Source organism: Trichechus manatus, unplaced genomic scaffold (assembly GCF_000243295.1).
Source record: "Trichechus manatus latirostris isolate Lorelei unplaced genomic scaffold, TriManLat1.0 scaffold00048, whole genome shotgun sequence".
Classification (NCBI taxonomy): Eukaryota; Metazoa; Chordata; class Mammalia; order Sirenia; family Trichechidae; genus Trichechus; species Trichechus manatus.
This window is the reverse complement of record NW_004443984.1, coordinates 3861703-3887459: the sequence shown is the minus strand read 5'-3', so window position 1 is coordinate 3887459 and position 25757 is coordinate 3861703. Positions and strand designations below refer to the sequence as shown.

Sequence of the window (25757 nt, the reverse complement as noted above, 5' to 3'; positions counted from 1 at the left end):
CCCCAGGCTCAGAGCCGCAGGCAGGGCGTGGTCTCGAGGGGGCGTGTCTCCTCCCTCAAGATCAGCACGTGCCGCCGCCACCAGCCCCGGTCGCGCAAGAGGCAGCGCCCGCCCCGCTCCCGAGGTGGGTCCGCCTTCCGAGGGGGAGCAGGAACGCCGCGCGCTGCGCAGCCGCAAAGGATCGTTTCCGGGGGGGGGGCGGTCAGCGGAAGTGAGGGGGGTGAAGCTGGGCGAACAGCTGTTGTAGGAGGGGCCGTGAGGTGAGTATCCCTGGAGCCGGCATTATGGTGAGAAAAGGTGTGTGTGCCACTCCAGAAGCGGGATCGCAGCCTTCCGGCCGGGCCATACACTCGGTCTCGGTGCCAGGCGCTGTGCGGAGCCTGCGGCTCCTGTTCCCGCGCGAGTTCTCGCGGGAGCCGGTGTTGGCCGCCTCCTTTGGCAGGAGGGGAAACTGAGTCCCCGAGGGGTAGTTGTTGCGCCGAATCACCCAGTAAGCGGTGGTCGGGCTAGACCAGGTGGCTTCCTCTTTCGGCCGTGCTCCCAGACGGGCAGCGCCTCCTGTGCCGCCTCCTCGCCACTTCTGAGACCCGGGCCCGGCTCGGAGGATCCCGAGCTCTCTGTTCCCGGGCCTGTGGTTCCAAGGGCCACCTGGGCAGGCGGCGCAAGTTTGACTGACCTTGGCTCCGGTCGGGTCGAGCTGTAGCGGAGGAGGGGAGGTGTGTCCTGGGCAAGGGCCCCGCAGCGGTTTTCCCTCCCAGCGCAGCTTCTTGAAGTCCAAGCGGGGTGACTGTCGGCGCAGTTCGCCAAGCGCTGGTCCGCTCGGCAAAGTTTCACTGAGCACAGCGGCTTCCGTGCGGCGCCCGGGACCCAAGGGTGATGAGAGAGGCCCAGCTCTGACGGAGCGCCCAGCCTCCTCAGGGAGACCGTGTGTAAACAGAATGACAACAACTTCATAAGGGGCTGTGGGAGCGCAGAAGTGATAAGAACCAACCAGTCTGGCCAGCGATCTGGGGGAAGATTCCACTCATAGCCAGTGACACATGGCGTGTAGGGTTTTGAAGGCTAAGTTAGTGTTCTTCATTCATTTTTTAATTCAGCAAATGTTTATTAAGTGCTTACTATGTATTAGGCAGGTATTGTGATGTGAGCTGGGGAAATCCCTTCCCTTCTGACAGGCAGCAGTTACCTAATTACTATTGTGAGAGGATTCGGAGATGCAGGGTGCTGTGGGGTGAACAGTAAAGGACCTGACCCTGTCGAGGCAGGGCAGTGATGCTTGAGCTGAACTCTGAACAGTGAATAAGAATGAATTCGGTGAAAGGGGTGCTCATGTTTCAAGCAGAGGGAGCAGTGTGGACAAAGGCTCAGAGGTAGTGTTCCTGGCCACTGAAAGAAGGCCAGTATGGCTGGAGGGCAGAGGGAAAGCAGGGCGTGAGGCTGGTAAAGTGTGCAGGGTCAAATTGTACAAGGCTGTGTAGGCTCCAATGAGTTTGGTCTATAGTGGGGGTAGACAGATGAGAGTGGGGCTGATTGTGGAGGCCCTGCATGTCATGTCAAGGAATCTAGATCTTATCCCATTGGCTCTAGGAAGCCAGTAGAGGGTTTTGAACGTAGGAGTAATATGATCAGCAATGTGTTTCAGTAAGATTCCTCAGGCTGTGGTGTGAGTGTTAGGCCCAACTGAGTTTGGAGCGAAGATCAGGGAGGAAGTGGTTGTAATGAGTAAGATGAGAAGCACTATTACCTGGAGATTTCTGCAGGCACTGACATCAGCACAGAGCCTGGCACAGAGAGGGACTTTGATAAAAGGCTGGAACAGAAGGGAGAAGACGGAGCCTCTGCAGGAGGCAGTAAGATCTGGACCAGGTCTTAGGTGCTTTCCACTAGTATGACCACTGAGTGACCTTAGACAAGTCCCTTCCACTCTCCTGTTTCCTTTCCCCGTCTACGTCATAAAGCACAAGATATCTCCTGTCTCGGGTGGGAGAGACCATCCAAGGGAGGGCTCCACAAAGAGCTGTCCAGTCTGTCCTTTCTTCACAGCCTGTCCATGACTCCCTAGTGACTTCTCACCCAGGCATTCCTAGCCCTCATGACCTGATCCCCAGTCTATCTTTGCAGCCTTATCATCTTCTGCTTCTCTCTACATACCCCTCACCTTCCTGTCCTGGACCTTTGCTCTTGCTGCTGTTTTTCTGCCCTTCCTACCCCCCTGAACTTGCCATGGGGCCTTGGGGTCATAGGGCTAAACTTACCTGGCCACCTGCCTAGCATGCCTCTCTCAAAAAAAAACCCAAAAAACAGTTGCTGTCAGTTGATTCCAACTCATGGTGACCCCACGGGTGCAGAGTAGAACTGCACTCAGGGTTTTCAAGGCTGTGATTTTCAGAAGCAGATCACCGGGCCTTTCTTCCAAGGTGCCTCTTGGTGGGTTCAAACCTCCATTAGGTAGTGTTATTCAGCCTCTGTTAGAATTACGTACTCAGATCCTTTCTCCTTGCTAGACTGTTGAGTTCCTTGAGGGCATGGCTATGTCTTAGTATTCCATAGCCCTGACAGTGCCCAGCACAGGGCCTGGGATCACTGGTGTTTGATGAACAAGGGAATGAGTGAGCTCATTGATTGCATCTGCTCACCATGAAGAGCAGCTGTAAAGAGGCCAGTCAGTAGTGACCCAACCCATCTGAGTCATGTTTTAACAGTTCATCAAGCACTTTAAAATTGCCTGTTTCACTGATTGACCCTCAAGGTAACCTGGCATGGTAGCTCTTCTTACCCCCTTTTTACAGATGGAAAAGCCAGTGTTCAGAAAGGTTAAATGACTTGCCTGAGGCTACAAAGCCAGTAGGTGGCTGGGCCAGGATAAAAGTTCTTGGCTTTTCTCCGTGTAGCCCAGTAGACTGAGTCTGGCAAGAGCTGGCTGTTCACTGTCCTGTTGTCCATCTTGCCTCTCCCCATCGTGGGGACCCAGCAGTATTGGGCTTGGTGGTGTTGGCAAGGCTCCTTCATCCTTCAAGAGTGAATGCTGGGCTTCAGTGGTGCCTACAGTTTGGCTTTCCCGTGAACTTTGTAGCTACCAAGTGGTTCTACTTTCATCTAGTCTTGCCTCAGGAAACCTAAGGGTCCAAGAAGGCTCCCAGGATTGGCCAAGCTCACCCAGCAAGTCTGGAACAAAACCTTTAAGAAGCCATTATTGGGTGAGGACAACCTCTTGGACTGGTTTTCTCCCCTGTGAACATCAGAAAAGCTCCGTTGCCTTGCTATTAATTGTGGCTCTGCAGGACTTGGTTAAGTGGGGCTTGTGTGCTGGCCATCAAGTGCCCACTCTGGGGGTTGTTTCACAGGACAGGAAGTTGTTCTTCAAGATGGCCTGATATGAAGGAGCCACGCCTCCCGCCTCTGCGATCCCCCAGAGCTGCCCTGTGGCTGCCTTGTCCTTCAAGTGCAGGAGCCAGTTGAGACATCGGGAATGGAAGCCAGTGTGGTAAGCAGCATCCACAGGGGAGGGGTGTGGTGGGGAAGGCTGAGCACTGGGCCTGCTGAGGCACTGTACCAGGTTCTAAAACTCTCAGATTATCTCTTCTTTTCCCCTGGAGGCCCAGAATTGGAGACAGGCCACCTCTCCTTTACTCCCCCAGGCAGAACCGACTGTGATCTTGGGGCCGTTCAGGAGTCAGTCTGTTTCTACCTTTCTGTACAGAGGGAAGGGAGGGAAGCCTGAATGATCCCTATACCCAGCTCATTTTTCACCCCTCCACTGGATCCTTTAAATATTGACTTTGCCTTGGGCTTAGGAAGCCACAGCTCTTAGGTGGCTGGCCGAGGTGAGGTTGGCAACAGAGGAACTTGCCCTCATAATTGAGACTTGACAGGGGATGCCCTGTCCCTGGGATTGAGGAATTCATTCTCCCTGCTAAGGAGGAGTGGGGCTTGGGACACTCGCTGTCTCTGAGGTTGTGGCTGTCTCTTTCCTTCTGTACTCTAGACCATCCCAATCTGGCAAAATAAGCCTCATGGGGCTGCTCGCAGTGTAGTGAGAAGAATCGGGACCAACCTGCCCCTGAAGCCATGTCCCCGGGCATCCTTTGAGGTGAGTACGCTGGAAGGAAGGGCAGAAAGAGTAGAGGCTGAGAGTGTGGCAGGACAGTGCTGCTCTTGTGCCCGAGACGACTGGGCATTGCCAAGGCAGGTTGCTTTCCTGATCGTTGTTTCATTTTGTCAGTAAATATTTATAATAGATCCTGGTCACTACGCCATCCTGATTGCGCACAAACCTCTGACCACAACAGTCAGACGTCCAGTTTGCCCATAAATTAATGATCGTGTCTCTGTTGCCTCTGCTGACTGATTCTGACTCCATCAGCCTCCAGCGATCAAGTTTATTACAGCAGGCCCAAAGGCCCTGGATCAGATCTTTAGACCAGTTAGGTATGTCTGTGCACTGAGGTTTTTGCCTACAACCCTGGCATGTCCCCGCATGGGACACTGAGTGATGTGTGTGACTCTGAGTTGAGTTCGGGTTTTCTTTACCAGCCCTAAGGCTGGGCCACTTAACCACCTATTTTTGCTATTACTCTGAGGCCACTACTCCCCATCCTCCTCTTTCTGCTAAGTCTGGCCACTCCTTTCCTGGGCTCCTTCAGACTTAGCTGGGTCTGGGGGACCTTTAGCACCCACTCTGCAGTAGAGATTCCTGCTTGATCCAGGTCTCTGAGACCCCTTTTGCAGTGGAAAGCTAACTAGCATTTATTAGACCCAGCTCCCTCCCTCCAGGAGGTAATGGTTAAGCACCAGCTCCAGGCTGGATGCTTAAGGTGTGTGCCTTTGAGAAGCTGGGACACAAAAGAAATACTTCCGATTTCTGCCTGCACAGAGGAGACAGGAGTATACGCATGAAGGCACATGGGCCTAGGTGAAAACAAATGAAGGAGCTGAGTTTGTATATCAGATGCTGAACTACAAAGTTTATGTAGGAGCTGGAGGGAGAAATGGTGTCAGCGTTGGTATTGGAATCAAGAACGGGGTTGGGAGTTAGTGTGTGCGTGTTTGGAAGGGAGTGTCCCATGACCCAGATTGCCAGTTATCCAGAATTGCCTGATGGGGTTGGCAGGATGTGGTCCTAGCTGTATCAGAAGCAAAAGGAAGGCCAGCTGCTGAGTGTGACTAACTCTGTGGAGGATGCCCCACACTCGACTGTAACCTCTCCAGTCCTTTGGCCAGATGTTGCTGGGCAGAGACGATCCAGGGCACAGGCTCCCACAGAGCAGGAGCATGTGTGAGTAGTATTAGTAACGCTAGCTAACATTTACAGCGCACATACTATGTGCCAGGCACTGTGTGCTAAGTACTTCATATGCACTAACTCATTTAATTGCCAAGCATAAAGGAGCACCCAGAACTAATCCAGGAAAGCACGTGGAGGCTTCCCTAAATGGCCCATCTTAGCAGTACCTGTTGGACCTGTGGGAGTCCTCTGTATAACCTTGGAGTGTCACTTAACTCCTGGGAGTGCCAGGTTCCCTATCTAAAAGCCAGAGATATCAATCCCTGATCTACCAAACAATTCGGAACAAAAACATCTGAATTTAACTTTTGTGTAGGTGTGCTATTGAGAAATTGCCCCTACATTTCTACTGTAAATTAAATTACCTTAAATATTATTTAAGGGAATCTTGCTGATTTTTTTTTTTAATTTAACTACGTAAAAATATTAAATTATGGAAAGTAAAAAAGGAGAAAGGAAAATAAATTACCTGTAATCACACAGTCATGACACAATTTTGGTGTAGTTCCTTTCTATTTCTAGATGCATCTTTTTTACTTTGTTGTAATCATAGCATACGATTGAATTCTCCAAACTTTTCATTTAACATAGTGTTACTTACTCAGCCTCTCTGTTCTGTCGTCGTCCATTTGGTTGAGGGGCTATTTTAAGGAATCCTGTTATGCTTCTGGAAACCCTGGTGGTGCAGTGGTTAGGAGCTACAGCTGCTAACCAAAAGGTTGGCAGTTTGAATCCACCAGGCACTCCTTGGAAACTAGATGGGGCAGTTCTACTCTGTCCTGTAGGGTCACTATGAGTTGGAATCGACTCTGACAGCAACAGGTTTTTTGGTTTATTATGATTCTTTCTGTTTAATTCATCATTTCTTTTTATTTAAAACTAGATAATCAAATTTTCAAGCTTGTTTAAAACAACATTGCTGTAAGAATGTAAATACCAATTTATAAAAGGGTTGCAAAGAGTTAACCTGGGAGAAATTTCCTGGTGATGTAACAGGTTGTTGATGACCTTGCACCTGTGTTCTTGCAACCAGCAGACAAGATGATCTTGGACAGTGGCCATTTCTGTTAAGAGGTGACTCAGGCCAGACCCACTAAACACCCTTTTGCTCTAGGCCAGTGTCAGCAAACGTTTTCTGTAAAGGGCCAGATAGTAAATACAGACCATACAGTCAGTTCAACTTGAAAGCAGCCATAGACATTACATAAAGCAGTGGGTGTGGCTGTTTTCCAGTAAAAGTTTTTATTTAAAAACGGGCCGGTGCCTGCTCTAGGCCACCATATTTTGGTTGGATGATACAGCAGCCTGACAGCTGGTCTCTTCTGCCATCCCGTACATGTTCCACACAGCAGCCAGAATAGTCTTCCTAATCCTCAAATCTGATCCTTACCTACTTAAAAGCCTCCAATGGCTTGTCATTGGTCTTAGAGTCAAGGCTCCTGATTTACTCTCCAGCCTCTCCCAACCACCCCTCACCCTCTCTGTTCCAGCCATGCTGAACTATTTGTAATCCCATGAACTCTTGCTTCTGGCCTCTTATCCAGTCTGTTCCCAACCAGGAGGCTTCTTCTCCGCTTCTAGGAAGCCCCCTGACACGTCGTATGTATTTTGCACAGTTCTCTCTGCTTGTCTTATCATGGGGTCAGTAAATGTTTGCTGATGAATTTTGCTTCCCCTCAGGCCCTGCTCAACATCTCTGACCTGTGCCTGAGGGATGCGCCCCCAGTTCCTACCCTGGCTGACATCGCTTGGATTGCTGCAGATGAAGAGGAGACCTATGCCCGGGTCAGGTAGCTGAGACAGTAGCCAGCCTGCTGAGGGATGGGAAGCATCTTCCCAGATGAAGTAGCAGGCAGCAGAGAGTTCTTGTGAGAGATGAGAGCTGTGGGCAGTAGGAGTGAGAGCTGTTGCCGTTCTGCAGTCCCACAGTCCCAGGACTCAGAGGTTGCAGAGCCCACCTGTGTTACTCTTATAGGAAAGGGTGAAGGAATTTGAGAAGGGGTTCAGTGGCTAGCTGTCTCTGACTGAAAACTTGTCTTTACCTGGTCCAGGAGCGATACACGCCCCCTTAGGCACACCTGGAAGCCCAGCCCTCTGATTGTTATGCAGCGCAATGCCTCAGTGCCCAACCTGCGTGGGTCTGAGGAGAGGCTCCTGGCCCTGAAGAAGCCAGGCCTGCCAGCCCTAAGCCGCACCACGGAACTGCAGGATGAGCTGAGCCACCTGCGCAGCCAGATTGCCAAGATCGTGGCAGCTGATGCAGGTAGGAGCCCCTGAGAAGGGCCAGAGTATAGCAGGCTGTCCCCTTTCCCACTGGGTTTTGGGCAGGATAAGGGTAAGAAAAATGGTGGTCCCTGGTTGCCCTCAGGCTTAGCTGGCTTATGATGTCCCTTTGATGTTTTCCATCAGTCATTTTTGGCTAAATGGTTTGGTTAGGAACAAAATCACTGACCCTCTAACCCCAGGCAGATTGATACCTTGGTCACAAAAACCAACATCCCTTTCTGAGAGTCTTGAAGATTACGTCTTCCATGAACCCTCAGTGGCTTTCCTTTTCAGTATGAGAAATAAGCACTCCCCCTCCCTACCACTGAGAGACGTGTCCCCTTTAGGCACCTGTTTTTCCTTTCCTTGTCCTCTCTGCCAGAGACCACCATTCTTTGTGCAGTTAGGGCAGGACCACTGGACATGGGTGGGAGTTTGCCTTGACCAGAAGGTGTGGAACACCAACAGGTGGACTGCTCCCAGGATGCCCAGGGGTTTATCTTCATAGTCCTCCCATCCTCTTATTTATTTATTTGTTTGATCCTCATTGACTAGTAGCTCCTGAACCTTGTCAGTTGGTAGAGCACATGGAAATCATGGTGTTCTCTGAAAGAGTCATGTATTTTAATTCCTTCATGATGGAAGTTTTATTAAGGAATTGCCCTTGAAATTTTCCACTTATATTTCTTGGCCACTTTTTTGTTTTGTCATTCAAGAGACAAGCAGAAACAGTTTTTGAAAAATCAGAAAAAAACTTAAAAATTGAGGAAATACTGTCCATTAAAATTTGGGAAACTGGGTAGACCATCACCATTCTTTTTTTCTGCAGAACACTTCTTCCAGCTCACAGACAGCAGGATTCAAAGGGACATAGTCAAAAGCACTAACCCTGTTATAATGGAGAAAAGAATAAATTCAGGCCTTGGTTTCTGTCACTATTGCTTCAGTCTGAGACAATGTTGTCATTCCAACTACTGCAGGGGGTGGGTCTTCCTGCCCTTCCTGAACATTTGAAGAGCCCAGTGCTGTCTACATCTTCCTGAGACCCTGAGTCGGGAGGGTAGGGGAGGGAACCTCCACTAGCTCCAGACACCATCCTGGGAGCTCCCAGGATGTCATGGTGTCAGCCCAGGAAATGAATGTTCAGTAGGCAGTAATGTGGGAAGAAGATACTGCTGTTGTATTCTGACCCCAGTGTCCATCCACGGCTGTTGTTTTCTCTTTCAGCTTCGGCTTCATTAACGCCAGATTTCTTATCTCCAGGAAGTTCAAATGTCTCTTCTCCCTTACCTTGTTTTGGATCCTCATTCCACTCTACAACTTCGTTTGTCATTAGTGACATCACCGAGGAGACTGAGGTAGAGGTCCCTGAGCTTCCATCAGTCCCCCTGCTTTGTTCTGCCAGCCTTGAATGTTGCAAACCAGAAAACAAAGCCACCTGCAGCTCATCTGAAGAGGATGACTGCATCTCTCTGTCCAAGGCCAGCAGCTTTGCGGACATGATGGGTATCCTGAAGGACTTTCACCGGATGAAACAGAGCCAAGATCTGTAAGTATTCGATGAGAAGCTTGGTGGTGTGTTTACTGTTTCTTAAGTTGCCCATGGCCGGTGATCTAATAGAATGAAAGCATTGCACACAGTGCCTAGTACGTAGTACAGGCTCAGTAGTAGCCATCTGTTAATTGTTCACAAAACTTGCTGACTACCCTGTTGGCTAGTACCTGGGGTCCCAACTGGAGGAAAGAGCAACACTTTGCATTTGTTGGATTATGTCACCCCAACCAAAGGTTCAAATAGTAGAGATCCAACAAGAAGGCTGATGATCTAATCCAGCTTCTGTCCCCCAGGTGCCTTCACCACCTCAGTTCTCATACTACTAGTGACAGCGCCCCACACCCCACCCTTCAAAGGCGGGGTTGCATGACATACATTTTGGTATCTCAAGTTGCTGGACTTTTTTGGTGGAGGGAGCTTTTCATAAAGTTGGGGGTTTCAGACCAGCCCTGCAAATTCATGAATGCGAGAAAAGGCTTTTGGGACTCACAGGTAGTGTCTAAACCTGGCTGTCCATCAGAATTGCTCAGGTGTGTTAAAAATACCTCTCAAACTTACTGAATCAGAATCCCCAAGGAGTGGAGCTCTAGATGTTTTTTTTTTAATTGTGCTTTAGGTGAAAGTTTATAGAACAAATTAGTTTATCATTAAACAATTAATACACGTATTGTTTTGTGAGATTGGTTGCCAACCCTGCAACCTGTCAGCACTCTCCCCTTCTTGACCTTGGGTTCTCCATTTCCATTCATCCAACTTTCCTGTCCCCTCTTGCCTTCTTGTCCTTGCCCCTGGGCTGGTGTGCCCATTTAGTCTCGTATACATGGTTGAACTCCCGTGTGTTATTGTTTGTTTTATGGGCCTGTCTAATCTTTGGCTGAAGGGTGAACCTCAGGAGTGACTTTGGTACTGAGCTAAAAGGGTGTCTGGGGGCCATACCCTCAGGGTTTCTCCAGTCTCTGTCAGGCCAGTAAGTCTGGTCTTTTTTTTTTTTTGAGTTAGAATTTTGTTCTACATTTTTCTCCAGCTCTGTCCAGACCCTCTGTTGATCCCTGTCAGAGCAGTCGGTGGTGGTGGCCGGGCACCATCTAGTTGTGCTGGACTCACTCTGTTGGAGGCTGTGGTAGTTGGGGTCTGTTAGTCCTTTGGACTAATCTTCCCTTGTGTCTTTGGTTTTCTTCATTCTCCCTTGCTCCAGACAGGGTGGGACCAGTAGACGTATTTTAGATGGCCGCTCACAAGCTTTTAAGGCCCCAGACACTGCTCACCTAACTACGATGTAGAACATTTTCTTTATAAACTATGTTATGCCAGTTGAGGTAGATGTCCCCTGAGACCATGGTCCCCAGCTGAGCCCAGTAACTCTGTGAAGCTTCTATGACTTTGCCTTGGTCAGGTTGTACTGACTTCCCCAGTATTGTGTACTGTCTTACCCTTCACCAAAGTTACCACTTATCTATTGTCTAGTTAGTGTTTTTCCTTCCCCACCCCTCCCCTCCCTTGTAACCATCAAAGATTGTTTCTTTCTGTGTTAACCTTTATGTGAGTTTTTATAATAGTGGTTTCATACAGTTATTTGTCCTTTTGTGATTGACTTATTGCAGTCAGCATAATGCCCTCTAGATTCATTCACGTTGTGAGATGTTTCGCAGATTCCTCTTTGTTCTTTACTGTTGCATAGTATTCCTTTGTGTGTACGTATCATAGTTTGTTTATCCATTCATTTGTTGATGGACACTTCGGTTGTTTCTGTCTTTCTGGTATTGTGAATAACGCTGCAGTGAACATGGGTGTGCTTATCTACTCCTGTGGTGGCTCTTATTTCTCTAGGATATATTCCTAGGAGTGGGATTGCTGGATCGTAGAGTATTTTTCTAGCTTTTTAAGGAAGCACCATACTGTGTTCCAAAATGATTATAACCATGGTGCATTCCCACCAGCAGTGTGTAAGAGTTCCAATCTCCCCGCAGCCCTTCCAACATTTGTTATTTTGTTTTTTTTGATTCGTACCAGTCATGTTGGAGTGAGATGGTACTGCATTGTAGTTTTGATTTGCATTTCTCTAATGGCTAGTGATTGTGAGCATTTCCTCATGTGTCTGTTAGCCACCTGAATGTCTTCTTTGGTGGAGTGTCTGTTCATATCCTTGGCCCATTTTTCAATTGGATTATTTGTCTTTTTGTTGTAGAGGTGCTCTAGGTGTTTCTGATAGTGTGAGGGAGTTTGGGAACCGCATACCTTGAGAAACCCATCCAGCAGAGAAGCCCTAGAGCCCCCGCCTGAGGGAGTCACCACCTTGAACAGTGTCTCTCCAAGGGTGGTCTAAAGCTCCTGCATGGGATTCACCAGAGAGCTTGTTAAAATGCACGTTCCTGGCATTTTTGTTCTTATGTTTGAGATCCTGACCTTGAAGGCCAGAGCCCAGGGTGTGCAGCTACATTTGTTGACACAGATTTTAAAAAGCTGTTCTAGGGGCGTGGCAGTGAGGGCTCTCTCCCGAGTTGATGAAGTTCCTGTTGAAAGGAAGGTTACTGACCTTGTGCAAGGAGCTCTTGGTGTTTCCTGGGCCCCATTTCCCTCTGAAAACCAGACAAGGCTGAGTGACTCCCTCATTGCTTCCTTTAGGGTAGTCACTTTTTTGTAAAATATTTTATTAATTTTTGGTGAAAGTATACACAGTAAAATAGGTTCCCATTCAACAATTTCTACACATAATGTTCAGTAACATTGGTTACATTCTTCACATTGTGTCAGCATTCTCATTTCCATTCTAGTTGTTCCACTTTGGGAAGTCACTTTTACCTTCCTTCTCTGCCCTAGCCAGATTGGTCAAACTGACCCATAGTTCTTTGTCTTCCCCATCCCAAATTCTACTGCTGCTGCTTTTGGGCTCCCTGAGTCTTTTTCTTCTGGTCACTGGCCTTTTGTACCAAATTAGATCTTAGACCCTCATTGCCAAGCCTCTCCTTCCCCTTGTGTCCTGAGATCTTTTCTCTCTTGTTAGTAGAAGGGGCTGGTTGATGAGGGAGAATCGGAAAGTAGCCCAGCCTCAGCAAAGATTCACAAATGTGACAGACTAAAGGCATTTCTCTCGTTTTTGCTTTCAAGGTTTAATAACCAATCTTGACCCTGATACCTAGTTTAATGGCCAGTAAAACGTCTTCATGACAATCTATTTAAGTTCACTAGAATTTCACCTGTTTTCCAGGTATCTGGATATATCGGGTAATTTGAACCTACATCAATCTGGAGTTGGTTTTGTTCCTACTGGTCCTTTATGATGCAGATTTTGCTATAAATTCTAGATCTCATTAAAAATACAAAAACTCCGCTTCCTTGTTGAAGAGACAGGGTAGTAGGAAATTCTCAGCATACCCTCTCCCCAGAACTAATACGGGTCAGAATTGCCCAGAATCATCACTTACCTTCCTCTGCTGATCCTCTGGAGAAATGCTGCTAAGACAAGATAGGGCCAGAAGGTGGGAGCAGAAGCTTAGCCACCAGAGGCCAACTGTGACAGGTGGATGGCCCATTACTTTGCCCACACTTTAGAATCATTTCAGGAGATAGTAAACCATTCTAGTTAAGAGCATGAGATTTGGAACCAGCTACCTTGGTTTTGAATTCTGGATTCACCACTTACTAAATGACCTTGGACAAATTGCATAAAGTTTCTGTGCTTCAGTTTCCTCATCTGTAAAAGGGGATTGTAGTAGCACCTACCTCATAGGATTGTTATAGGGATTAAGCAAGATAATGTATGTGAATACTGTCCAGGGCTAAGTACTCAGTAATATAAGCTATTCTTGGGTCTCCAGGAACCGGAGTTTATTGAAGGAAGAAGACCCTGCCGTCCTTATCTCTGAAGTCCTGAGGAGGAAGTTTGCTCTGAAGGAAGAAGATATCACTAGAAAAGGAAACTGACAGTACCCAGCTCTGCAAACTCAGTCTCACGCTCCTGGAATTCCTTCAACAGCTGCCTTCCTCACCGCAGATGTTTCTGCCTCTCAATTTGAAATCTTCTGCAAGTCTTACCAACAAGCTAGCTAGAGCACGGACTGAAAGAGAGGAGCTGCAACTTCCCACCTTAGCAGAAGCTAAGGCCTGTGTTTTGAGCTGAGACATTTGTTACAGGTAATTGGGGAGGTTGGGGTGTCTCAGTTTAAAGGGTGAGATAGAAGTTTCTGGTTTTTCCTTGCCCCTGTGTGAAAATAGGTCCTAAATGGATGACTGACTTCATTTCATTAGACGCCCCCATAACTGTTTTCACGGGACACTTCGTGCCCAGCTGTCACTCACTCTCAGCTGCTTCCTTGTGGCAGAGCAGGGCTGAGGGGAGGAAGCTGTAAATGTTTATGTACATGTCCATAGGACAGGGAAAATCTTATGCTGCTCCATCATAAACCACCAATGCCCAGCAATCACCCTCTGCCCTTCCCTGTCCAACACCTAGATAGAGAGGTCAGGCCGCTGGACCAGCTGAGACTGAGCTGCTGCTGGGAGGCCTGGGCTGTGTTTTTCTTACACATATTTTGTAATACTGTACAACCAAATCTACCCTCCAAGGCCCTGGGGCCTCATCAGCTCCACTGATTGAAAACTCTTTCTCTTCCATGGACTTTTCGTTTAAGCCCAGTAGGAAAGAGAAATGAGGAGGGGAAAGAGCGCACCGCCCCTTCTAGGCCCTTGACTGCTCCTTTGGGCTGGGCCATGGTTTGTACCTACCACACCACTGCATGACTCAGACACCCTCAGGTCCCTTTCTCTGTGGTATGTATACTGTGTTTGGGTTGAAGCACTATTTGACATTAAAGGATTTGGAGAGAGATTGCATTTGCTTTGTCCATCTCCGAGTTGTGATCACCCCGTATCCCTCAGGGGTAGTTGTCCTGTTAGTTTGAAGGTACATGAACCTTCTTAAACAGGCTCCTGACTTCTCTTAAAAGTCCTGCCCCTTAGAAAACTTCTCTAGTGAGTTTCTTCTCTCTTTCTGGAATGATTGTGCCCTGTGCGGGCCTTCAAACTGGTTTGTTGCCTTCGAACCCCTGCTGAGAATTTGCATTTCTAACAAGTTCCCAGGTGATGCTAATGCTACTGGTTATGGACCAGTTCTGAGAACCAGTAGTAGAGCAGTGGTTCTCAAAATTTACTATACCTAAGAATCACCTGGGGATCTTGTTAAAATGTAGAGTCTGATTCAGTATATCTGGGGTGGAAATGCAAATTCTTAGCAGGAGTTTGAACCAGTTTGAAGCCCTGGCGCTACACTCTTAAAAGCAGTTCCATCTTACAACTTGGAAACTTTCCCTCTAGAGGCTGTATAAGCCTTTTACGTACCACACCTGCATTATGGGAAACTGCCCCCTGGTGGATGATGCCTTGAGCAGAACACAGGTCAAATCAGGCTAGTGTTCATATTTGACCCATGGCAATGACAGTATATGTGTATTATTAAAAAGAAGTCACTTGTTCAAAATAAAATTAGTAATGTTTTCATTACCATCAGCCAGCTTTATAAGCAGTCATTTACTTAGATTCAAAGTTTTACAAAGGGGGTTTCCTCCCACTTTGTGAAAGAAAAAAGTATTATAGTCACATCTAGATTGGTATATAGCTAAGGCTTTTTTTTTTTGTGGCGCCCTGGTGGTGCAGTGGCTAAATGCTGGGCTGCTAACCAGGTCAGCAGCTCAAACCCACCAGCTGCTCCACGGGAGAAAGATGTGGCAGTCTGCTTCCATAAAGACTTACAGCCTTGGAAACCCTATGGGGCAGCTCTGCTCTGTCCTTTAGGGTCTCCATGAGTTGGACTCGACTTGACAGTAACGGGTTTGGTTTGCATTAAGGCTTTAGGGAGAGATGTTTAAATATCGAGTATATAAATTTAAAATGCTGTAGAGTTACCACAAAAATAACATAAAATTCCCACCGTCCTACCTGTTTCTAGCCCCTCCTGCACAGCTGGGTCAGGGAGATTTGCCTTATCACTTAAAAAGGTGTCAAAAATAATGGTCCCAAGTGTAGGTTTAGTGGGTAAGATTATAGCCAGAGAGTAAAAGCACACATCCATAAAAAACAGGGTCCCAGTCAGGTATCTGGAAGGTGTGGCTCTTTAATGCGGGGATAAGTACTTAGACCCTGCCTCCTAAGTGCTCATCATAGACTTGTTCAGGGCACTTACTAGCCTCCTTCCTCAGGGAAGCTCAGGGAAAGGCAGATGCCAGTCACACTGTGCCAACAAGTGAAACCACCTGCTTTATTTACATAAAGAAAATGCTCAGTAAGGACAAGTTTCATCCTGTGCCCTCCTTCCCAAAAGATTGTTTCCTAAATATCTACCATTTCAAGGTGCTTTTACAACCAAATCCTCAAAGGCATTCAGAATTGGTGCCTGATAACTTGATTACCTTCAGAGTCCTGGGTAAAGAGCCAATCAGGCTGCAGATTTAACTGAGCAGGCCCATCCTGGCACTGAGCCTGAGGGCCGTTAGGAGCCTGCCTTAAACCCTGATTCTGGTCGTTGGTTACATCTCGGAAAGGGGCTCTAGAGTTGTGGGCAATGACCCGCTGGCCCTGAGAATCGTCAGTGAAGAGCTGACTCCAGGAGTCCTTGTCTCTCGTTTCACTGTCCCAGGAAAACCGAGGAACAGGACAAGGGCTCTGCTTTGCTGACACTGTGTTTTCTCCATTCCAGGAATCCCTGTAAGTATGAAGGGGAGGGGCCTGCCGGTTTTCTTTGGCAGACACTTTCCTTTCCAGTTTAGTCTTGTCCAAGGGTTGATGGCATTTGCCCCCAGGCAGTTTCCGGTTTCTCTCAATGTCCTGATAGTTCTTTTTCTTAGATCCGTGAAGCCATTCCCTATTCCCAGAGGAATCTTCCTCTCCCTCTCCCTCCTTTTGGTCCAGCAAATAAGAACTTTGCAAGTCCTGAGTGAAGGAAAAAGCCAGTGAGGCTTTACTTTCTCCAGGACAGACTGGGGTGTCAGGCAAAGATAGCACAGTCAGAAATGGGGTTTCCACTCTGTGGTGGCCACAAGTCTGGAGGGACTGAGGACAAAGTCCAGTGTCCCAGATGTCTGCAGGGGTTGAAGTGGCTAAAGGGGATGCCACACAATCATCCCGCACGTCCTGGAGAAAATGCTCTAGCTGGGTTGCATCTTTCTTAGATTCTTTGTTGGTCTGACTTTCCGTATGAGAGGAAACACTCGTCTGGTCACCATCACTGGTCTTTCCTAATAAAAGTGAACAATTATTATTATTTTTTTAAATAATTTAAAGTAACAATCATAAACCCATTACATGTGAACAGTGAACTGTTATTCTACAGATAAATTCAGTTGGCTTTTTCTGAAATCAGTTACTACCTAGTGTTGAGGTTTTGTTTAGACTCTTTAAACAACTTCCTAGTGGATCTTCCCATTTTCAATCTCCCTATTCTCTCCCAGTTTCCCTACTCAAATACTTGGATGCTTCCCATGATATACTTTCCGCTGAATTTCCACATGTGGGGTTTGTTAAATATAGGGTACCGTTAGTTTTGCTTTTTATTTAACATGGCTTGTACTAAATAGTAGTCCTGGCCAAATATATACTCCAGGATATTGTCCTTTGAGTATGCTCAACACAATTATTTTAAGGTCTCGAAGATCACATTAAACTCTGAGAAACCTTTTGGTGACAGAACATAGGCTCCCCACACCCCAAACATTTGATGGGAAAAAGAGTAAAAGCACAGTAAGAATGCTAACTCAGCCAGTACCCAAAAAACCAAACCCATTGCTGACGAGTCGATTCTGACTTATGGCAACCCTATAGGACAGAGTAGAACTGCCCCGTTAGGGTTGCCAAGGCTGTAAATCTTTACAGAAGCAGACTGCCACATCTTTCTCCTGCAGAGCAGCTGGTGGGTTCTAACTGCTGACCTTCTGGCTAGCAGCTGAACGCTTAACCAAGTCAGCCAGTAGGAAGGACAATAATAAAAAGCAACTAGTATTGCCCAGTCTGTCCATTTGCAGGTGTGGACTGGATCCTATCTGCCAAAAGATAAGGGTGAATGACATGGAATTTCCACTCCCCCCAAATTATACAAAATCTATTTCAAAACTCTGCTGGTTCTTTTTCTTATATCCATGAGCTGAATGACTGATTTCCTCTTTCCTTCTCCAATAAGAATTATAATGCAGAAACTGTTTTGTGAAAGGGTTCTCAGCTTTGCCTAAGAATTTAATATAAACTATACCAGAATTTTGAGATAAAAAAGGGTTTGAAAAAAAATCTGCTCTTGATACTTAAAGCAAAAAGGCGTTTAGGTTTTTGTTTGAGGGAGGAAGAGTAGTGCATTTTGAAGGTTTATGCCAAGCAATTCTGGAATGGCAATCAGACCAAGAGCTGAAGCACTACTCCCAACTCCCTCCAACTGGCAGGAACCCTGCCCTGTAAGCCCAGCCTGCTCTGAGGCAGCTGCTTCCCTGAAGAGGGACATGCAAGCAAAGGACTGCCAAAGGATGATGAGACACAAGCCAACTTTACACCAGCCTTTCTAAGAAAAAACGCACCTTTAAACCTTGACTAATGTGAGAAGTGTCATACAGAAATGTCAATTCTCAATTAGCCTTATAAAGACTACTCATTGTGGCCAATCCACAAGATTAACAAACTACAGCAAATCAACTCCCCTACTCGCCCACCCTCAAGCACACCTGTCCTCTCTGCTCTGTCAGGGAATACAAGTACAAATATCAGACTGAGCAAAACAGAATCAGAGAGGTATGTTTGTAGAAGCATGTATGTATTGCTTTTTAAAGGGGGGTGGGGGGTGATGTCTTGTGTTTTATATAACCTCTTTCAGTAGGTCAGCAAAGTGGTTATCACCACTTCTCATAAATGTTCCAGTATGGAAAAACACACTCCTTTTTGCTGCATAGATAATGAAGCATTCCCAGTTGGGTCACCATACCTGGCCGCAAGGTGAAGAAGGAAGCAATGTTGGTCTGCTGAATGCCTGCAGGTGGAGTACTTCTTTGAGTAAAAGAAATCTTCGCCTTTTTCTCTCCTGGAAAGAGTGTTAGCATTTTGGTGCCTGGTTTGATTAGATGTGTCTGAGAAGGGAAAAAAAGAACAGAACCTACTGATAAAACAGCAGCCAGACAGGAGAGATTCAATAAGTACCTCTGACTCTCTTGGAACCATACTGGGCCCCCTAGACTCCACTCCTATCCTATCCTCTAGGTAGTTTGTGCTGGACATCATCTTCCACCATTTTCTGCCATACAGCAGTGTTTTTCTCAGGAATCCAACTATAGCCCCATCTTTTTGCCTCCCCATAGAAGTCAGTCAGACTGACTAAATTGGATTTGTTAAAGGGATTCCAGCTCTCTCCATCATATTTAAAGATAATTAATGATTCTAGACAAGCAGGAGTTGATGCATTTTGGATAGTTTTCAAATAGTCACACAGTGGTTAAGCCACACAGCTTGGGTTCAAATCAATCCCAATTCTGCCATTGCTACTTAGCTGTGTGAGCCTCTGCAAATTGTATAATCTCTCTGTGTCTCATTCTCACGTGTTAAATAGGACAATAATATTACCTATCCCACAGGGCGGAGCCCTGGTGGCACAGTGGTTAAGAACTCAGTGGCCAACCAAAAGGTCAGCAGTTGGAATCCACCAGCCACTCCTTGGAAACCCTGTGGGGCAGTTCAGCTCTGTCCTGTAGGGTCACTGTGAGTCAGAATGGACTCAAACTGCAGCAGGTTTTTTTTTTTTTTAATACCACAGGGCAGTAATGAGAATTTAGTGAATTCACATAAAAGGTTTACACAGTACCTGGCTAGTAAGATAGCATTCAATAAGAGGAGGTGCTATCAAACAGCACCAGTCTCATCACAACCCTCAGCTCAGGCCCCTTTATACTTTATGGTGTAGAACTGGAAGGTGGGTGGGAAAGGTGTGGGAAGTGGGTTTTGTCAACTAACTGTATAACCGCACCCTTATTTAGTGTGCTTTGTTTTTATTTCCATTTGTTATAGAATGCCTGATAGGTAGGGAGTCACTGTTGTTGTCAGTTGCCATTGAGTCAATTTCAACTCAATAACACCATGTGACAAAGTAGAACTGGCCCATGGGGTTTTCTTGGCTGGCACCTAACAACAACAACAATCTTTATGGATGCAGATTGCCAGTTCTTTCTTCGCTGGGTGGGTTCAAACTTCCAACCTTTTGGTTAGTAGCTAAGTGCTTAAACTGTTTGTGCCATCACGGCTCCTTAAGAAGTAAGGAGAGTAGGATTAAATTCAATTTATAAAATGAAAAGCTGTGACTATCGAAGAAATGGGATTTGCCATTATTAAGCAGTAAGTTAGAGCTAGGCCTGAAATGTGAACTCAAATTATTAATTCTAGCCCAAAGTTGACCTCATTTCATTTTTATATTTGGAAAGTAAGTTGCACATCAAATAGTTAGAAGAAATAAATCGTGGATGAAAAATTCATACACTTCAACTTGTAGTAGTACTGTACAGAATTTAACTTTCCACTGTGACCAACCGGAAAACTGAACAAGATATGTGAAACAACTTGTTTTAGATAGTGGACAACAGGCGGTACAGGACTTTGATGCCTGAGGGAAGGGAAACAAATGAAGTGAGCTCTGCAATCTTTCTAGCTTTCTGCCTGGAAGCACTTTCCAGACTGCAATGCATAAAGGAGGTACCTAGGCAGAGCACTACAGTCCTGATGAGTTAAGGAGATTGGATTGGAGGTTGGGAGCTGAGGCTGTTGAATTTGCAGGGGCAGAGAAAGACTTCCAGAAATCTTCACAGGGATCCCTTCAGTCCATGGCTGAATATTAAGCTACCTGAGTTAGGTGAAACTACATGAGGCCAGGTAAAAGAAATGCTGGGGAACTAACTGCAAGCTGAACAACTCCCAAAGCTCACACATGGCTGGGAGACATACAACTTCCCCCCGCTAGTAGAAGTAGAGAAACATCCTTGAACACCAGGGGCATTCAGTAAAGCTCTCACTCGTCAGTAGTACAGCTAAACTAACCCTAGAGCCAAAGGTATTCTAAGTCTGCCCTAACAAAGCTTTAAAAGCAAGCCTTGAAAGTATCAAGCTGATTAGCAAGCAACTACCTACCAAAATAAATTTCAATACTCTTAATAACAAAATGCAAACAACAATGTAGTATTCATAATGTCTACCATCCAGGAAAAAATCACCGCATATGAAAAACAGAAAAATACGGAGCGGCAGGGCCAAGATGGCAGACTAGTCAGATGCTTCCGGTGGTCCCTCTTGCAACAAAGACCCAAAAAAACAAGTGAATTGATTATATTGACAATCTAGGAGCCCTGAACATCAAAGCCAAAGTTAAGAAATTGGACTGAGTGGCAGGGGGAGGGAGAGATGGTTCACAAGCAGTGAGGAGTTGCCAGACCTGACCCAGTGGGGGCTGGTGTCCTGTGGGCCAGAATGGCTGGCACACACGGTGAGGCAAGCAGTGGTGTTGGGGCCACATTTTCCATGTCAGGACAGACCGAGCAGTGGAGAGTCTGTTCAGGCCTCCAGAGCCAGTGAAAAGCAACACTCATTCAGCAAAAGATAAGTACATACATTTAAACTACCACACAGATCAGAAAACACCCCGTTTGGAAAGAACCTCTCTCCCATTTACCTGCTCCCTCCTCGCTCTGCACCGGGTCTGGGCAGGCTTCAGCGATTGCTAATTGCCACGTCCCCTGGGCTGGAAGTAGGACCCGTCATGCACCCTGAGCCACTCTCCCGGCCTTGGAGAGGGAACAAATTAACAAACAGGAAAAAATAATCTTCCAGCTCCCCTAAGCCGGAGGCTCAGGGCAGGCAAAGCTCCTTTGCCTAGAAACAGGCGTAAGGGGTCCACGGACTCTGAATGCCTTTCACCCCTGCATAGACCTGTGTGGGCCCATTTGAACAGCATAGGTCCTCATTATCACAAAACAACAGGGTACATACCTAAAGCCTAACTTCACTGTATCAGCTATCTGGTGGAGTGGCAGGTTTGTGATACTTGATGCCACTCTACCCATTGAAGAAGGTCCTCACCTACCCACATCAGGGGCCTGAGAACTGGTGGCTCCACCCACACCACCTAGCAACCTGCGACAGGGGTCAAAGAATAAGTGGTGCCTCCCAGTCCTTAGAGCCAACACTGGGTACCCGTAGTTTAGCTGCAAAACCCACCCACCTATGCACTCTAGGGAACAGGGACACACCTTCCTCCCAGACACTCGGGTAGCCATCAGCCCCCTGCCTTGCTCAGTGCATGACCTCTACTGCAGCCAGATACCTGTGCCTACTCCGATCACCCCTGCCCATCTAGGACTGTAGGTGAGGGCCTGCACTACACACTTGGTGACCGACTATCTGGACACCTAAGCTGAATCCATATAAGAAAAGTAAATGGACTCCTGGGCTTACATACCTAGTAACAGATCTAACCACTTGGTGACAGGACATTAGAGCTTCAAAGTTGCCAATAATCAAACTAGCTCACACGAGCAGCCTATCTGAGCATGTCAAAACAAGAAGCTAGGTCACAGTATGCAAATGTAAAATAAATATAATAACTGATAGCTTGGAGACAACAGTCAATATCAAATCACATAAAGAGGCAGACCATGATGGCTTCAGCAAGCTCCCAAAACAATCAAGAAATTTTCTGGAGAAAAAGAACTTCTTGGAATTACTGGAGGTAGAATACAAAAGATTAATATACAGAACCCTTCAAGAGATCAGAAAGGAGATCAAGCAAGCTGCAGAACAAGCCAAGGAACACACAGACAAAGCAATAGAGGAACTTAAGAAGATTATAGAAGAGCACAATGACAAATTTAACAGGCTGCAAGAATCCACAGAGACAGTAAACAGAAATCCAGAAGATTAACAATAAAATTTCAAAATTAGACAACAGAAAGTCATATGAGCAGAAGTGAGGCAATGAAGTCAGAATTAGTGAGATTGAAGATAAAGCACTTGACACCAACTTATTTGAGGAATAATCAGATAAAAGGATTTTAAAAAATGAAGAAACCCTAAGAATTATGTGGGACTGTATCAACAGGAATAACTTACGAGTGATTAGAGTACCAGAACGAGGGGGAAATAACAGAAAATACAGAGAGAATTGTTGAAGATTTGTTGGCAGAAAACTTTCCAGATATCGTGGAAGATGAGAAGATATCTATCCAAGATGCTCACTGAACCCCACACAAGGTAGATCCCAAAAGAAAGTCACCAAGACATATTATAATCAAACTTGCCAAAATTAAAGGAGAGAATTTTAAGAGTGGCTAGGGATAAACAAAAAATCATCTACAAAGGAGAGTCAATAAGACTACGCTCTGACTACTCAGCAGAAACCATGCAGGCAAGAAGGCAATGGGATGACACATATAAAACCTTGAAGGAAAAAGCTGCCAGCCAAGAATTATATATCCAGCAAAACTGTCTCTCAAATATGATGGCAAAATAGGGGCATTTCCAGATAAACAAGTTTAGGGAATTTGTAAAAACCGAACCAAAATTGCATGAAATACTAAAGGAAGTCCTCCAGTTACAAAATCAATAACATCAGATAACAATGCAAGACTAGAACAGGACAGAGCAACCAGATATCAGCCTAGATAGGGAAGTCACAAAAATAAATCAGAGCTGAAAATAGGGAAACAGAGATGTCAATGTGTAAAACATGACATTAAAACAAAAAAGAGGGACTAAAAAATGTAGTCATAGATCTTTCATATAGCGAGGAAGTCAAGGCAATATAAAGAAATAAAAGATTGGTTTAAACTTACAATAATAGGGGTAAATATTAGGGTAACCACAAAGGAAACTAACAATCCTACACATCAAACTAAAAAACAAGAAAAACATAAAGACTCAGCAAATACAAAATCAACAACAATGAAAAACATGAAAACACATATAAAGAAAACCGACTGAGCACAGAAATTCAAGGTGAACAAAGAAATTAGTAACAACACATACAAAAAAAAGACATTAAAATGAGACAGCACTAAACACATACCTATCAATAATTATGCTAAATATAAGTGGACTAAATGCACCAATAGACAGTGAGTGACAGAACGGATAAAAAAACACAATCCGTCTATATGCTGCCTACAGGAGACACACCTTAGACTTAAAGACACAAACTAAAACCCAAAGGATGAAAAAATATTTATCAAGCACATAACAATCAAAAAAGAGCAGGAGACTTCCAGGCAATGTGGTACTGTAGTCAGAAGCACCATGCCATCCCTCCACAGCAAAGATCAGAAAAACTAAGTCAAACAGAGTCACACATTAATCCTGAAACCCTATGCATCAAGTGAAGAGATAAAGAACTCAGCCAAGCACCAAATGGAATAAGAAACTGACCAATAACGGAGAGCGAGACATGCAAAATTCCCCTATCAGCTACCACAGCACGAATCTACCATCTTGGACTCCTATCGGAGATCAGCGAATGGGGGTAGGAGAATGCAGCTTCATGGAGCTTCCAGAAGGAGACAGAACAACCAATAACCAGCGAAATAGGCTTTCCTACCCCTCACCTTTCTTCACCTTCACTTAGCCTCTTCTGCTTCCTGCAGCCAGTCTCTTGGACGGTAAGCACCCCGCTGTCGCTTGGATTCCACACGCCCGCACTGGCCGGCTCCCTGAGTGCCTGTTGTTGGCTGCTGGTGTTGCTTTTTTCCACCTCTTCAGATTTCTTCCTTACCTCTCACCACTTCCTGCACCTTTCTCTCAAATACCTAGCTCCATGCGCCATCTTTGCTTCTTCCTGAAAGGCTGCAAAATACCACTCAACTGTGAAACTGCTTCCTGGCCCGTGCCACCACACTGGTAGGACCCCCAGGGCTTTTTTGTTTGTTTACTCTGATTTGTTCTGTTTTGATTTGTTTGTTTGCTTTCGCTTTTCTCGGCTTGGTGGCCCCTTCTAGCCGGGCAGCACCACACGGCTTGGAAGCTACTCCCTTACTCTACGCAAACACACAGGGACACTCCTGGGGGTATTTCTTTTTTCTTGTTTGTTTTTTGGTTTTTTTTTTTTTTTGTTTGTTTCTTTGTTTCGTTTTCTTCAGTTTTTCCTCATTTCTCAGTCTCTCATCTCTTCACTCCAATAGGAAGCTCCCTTAGCACTCTTTTCTGTTTGTATGTTTTTGGGTCCTGTTCCTCTCTCTTCTCTCTCATCCTTCCTATACCCATCTTAGTTCCACACATCACAATCTACCCTCTCCATCCTGCCTACGTGCACCAACCGCTAAACATCATACTCCCAAGCAGCACAGGCACAGCCTACTAGAACCTGCCCTGCAGTGATTCCCAGTCTGCACATTCAGCCCTGATACTGCCACAAACAACCCATCCCAGCAACTCCACTTCAGCTGGACCTGCCCTACTGTACCATACCTGAGTGACCCTGCCCATTGGAGAAGGAGGTGAAAAGTATCGTGCCCACAGACAAGCAAACAAAGAACGCACAGCCTGCCTGCTCAGACATAACCAAATAAAACAAAAAAGCAAGACAAAACAAAAAAATCTACAATCAGTAAACGAGGAAAATAACCACTGAATGCCCCGAAGACAGCAGACAATATCAAAACATTTACAAAAACAGGACAGGATTGTTCCAGTAGGCATCCAAAATAAAACACCAGATGACCTTACAGTAGGAAAAAAGGCATTAGACCTAACTGATAGGGAATTCAAACCTCTAATATTCAGAATTATCCAAGAGTTGAAGCAAAAAGCAGACAAAAACAAGGAAAAAATAGACAAATTAATGGAAATGGCAGACAAATTCATGGAAAATACAAAAAATTGAAGAATTCAAGAAAATAATACGGGAACAAAATGCCAAAATAAATTAACAACTAGAAAACATACAAAAACAACAATTAGAAATTCAAAAGATAAACAACAAGATTTCAGAAATGGACAGTGTTACAGAAGGGCTGAGGAGCAGATCTGAAATGATGGAAGATAGGATCAGCAAAATTGAAGACAAACACTTGGCTACAACCCTGTTTGAGGAAAAATCAGAAAAAAGAATGAAGAAACCCTGAGAATAATGTGGGATACAATCAAAAGCAAAAATTTTCGAGTCATCAGAGTTCCAGAACAGGGAGAAAACAGAAAGCACAGAGAGGATCATTGAAGAACTGCTGACAGAAAACTTCCGCAATATCATGAAAGATGAAAAGCTGGCCATCCAAGAAGCTCAATGAACCCCATATAGGATAGACCCCAAAAGAAAATCACCAATTCATATGTAATCACACATGCTAAAACCAAAGACAGACAATCCTGAGAGCAGCTCGAGAAAAAAAGTCACACACAGAGGAGAAAGAATAAGACTAAACTCGCATTATTCCACAGAAACCATGCAGGCAAGAAGGCAATGGGACAACATGTATAAAACCTTGAAAGAAAAAAATTGCCAGCCAAGAATAATATATCCTGCAAAACTCTCATTCAGATATGATGGTGAAATTAGGTCATTTCCAGATAAACAGAAATTAAGGGACTATGCAAAAACAAAACCAAACTTATGAGACTTATTAAAGGAAATCCTTTGATCTGAGAACAAACAATATCAGACCACAGGCT

General features: G+C 45.6%; 2 protein-coding genes across 8 annotated transcripts in view; one reads left to right on the top strand and one right to left on the bottom strand.

Annotated features, from left to right (window-relative positions):
• Positions 1–201: 201 nt before the first annotated feature.
• Positions 202–25757, top strand: part of MTFR1L (mitochondrial fission regulator 1 like) — a 45751-nt gene continuing 20195 nt past the window's right edge. The window contains exons 1-9 of one of the 7 annotated variants that reach the window (XR_002824243.1): positions 202–260; positions 3345–3484; positions 3986–4090; positions 6965–7074; positions 7336–7547; positions 8777–9098; positions 12920–13235; positions 15733–15800; positions 18023–18156. Coding sequence is in view for 2 of the 7 variants with exons in the window: in XM_023732091.1 (XP_023587859.1) it covers positions 3470–3484; positions 3986–4090; positions 6965–7074; positions 7336–7547; positions 8777–9098; positions 12920–13025 (870 nt within the window). In the remaining 5 variants the exon portion in view is untranslated. Of the gene's footprint in view, positions 261–3344; positions 3485–3985; positions 4091–6964; positions 7075–7335; positions 7548–8776; positions 9099–12919; positions 14147–15732; positions 15801–17946; positions 17967–18022; positions 18157–25757 lie in introns of those variants that run through there. The other 6 variants (XR_002824245.1, XR_002824244.1, XR_002824246.1 and 3 more) reach the window with 6 other exon arrangements.
• The window catches only part of AUNIP (aurora kinase A and ninein interacting protein), a 30468-nt gene continuing 20187 nt past the window's right edge, over positions 15477–25757 (bottom strand). Inside the window, exons 2-3 of the mRNA XM_004377095.2 lie at positions 18055–18196; positions 15477–16330 (exon numbers count right to left, since the gene is read on the bottom strand). Of these exons, the coding sequence (XP_004377152.1) occupies positions 15477–16330; positions 18055–18196 (996 nt within the window). The remainder of the gene's footprint in view (positions 16331–18054; positions 18197–25757) is intronic.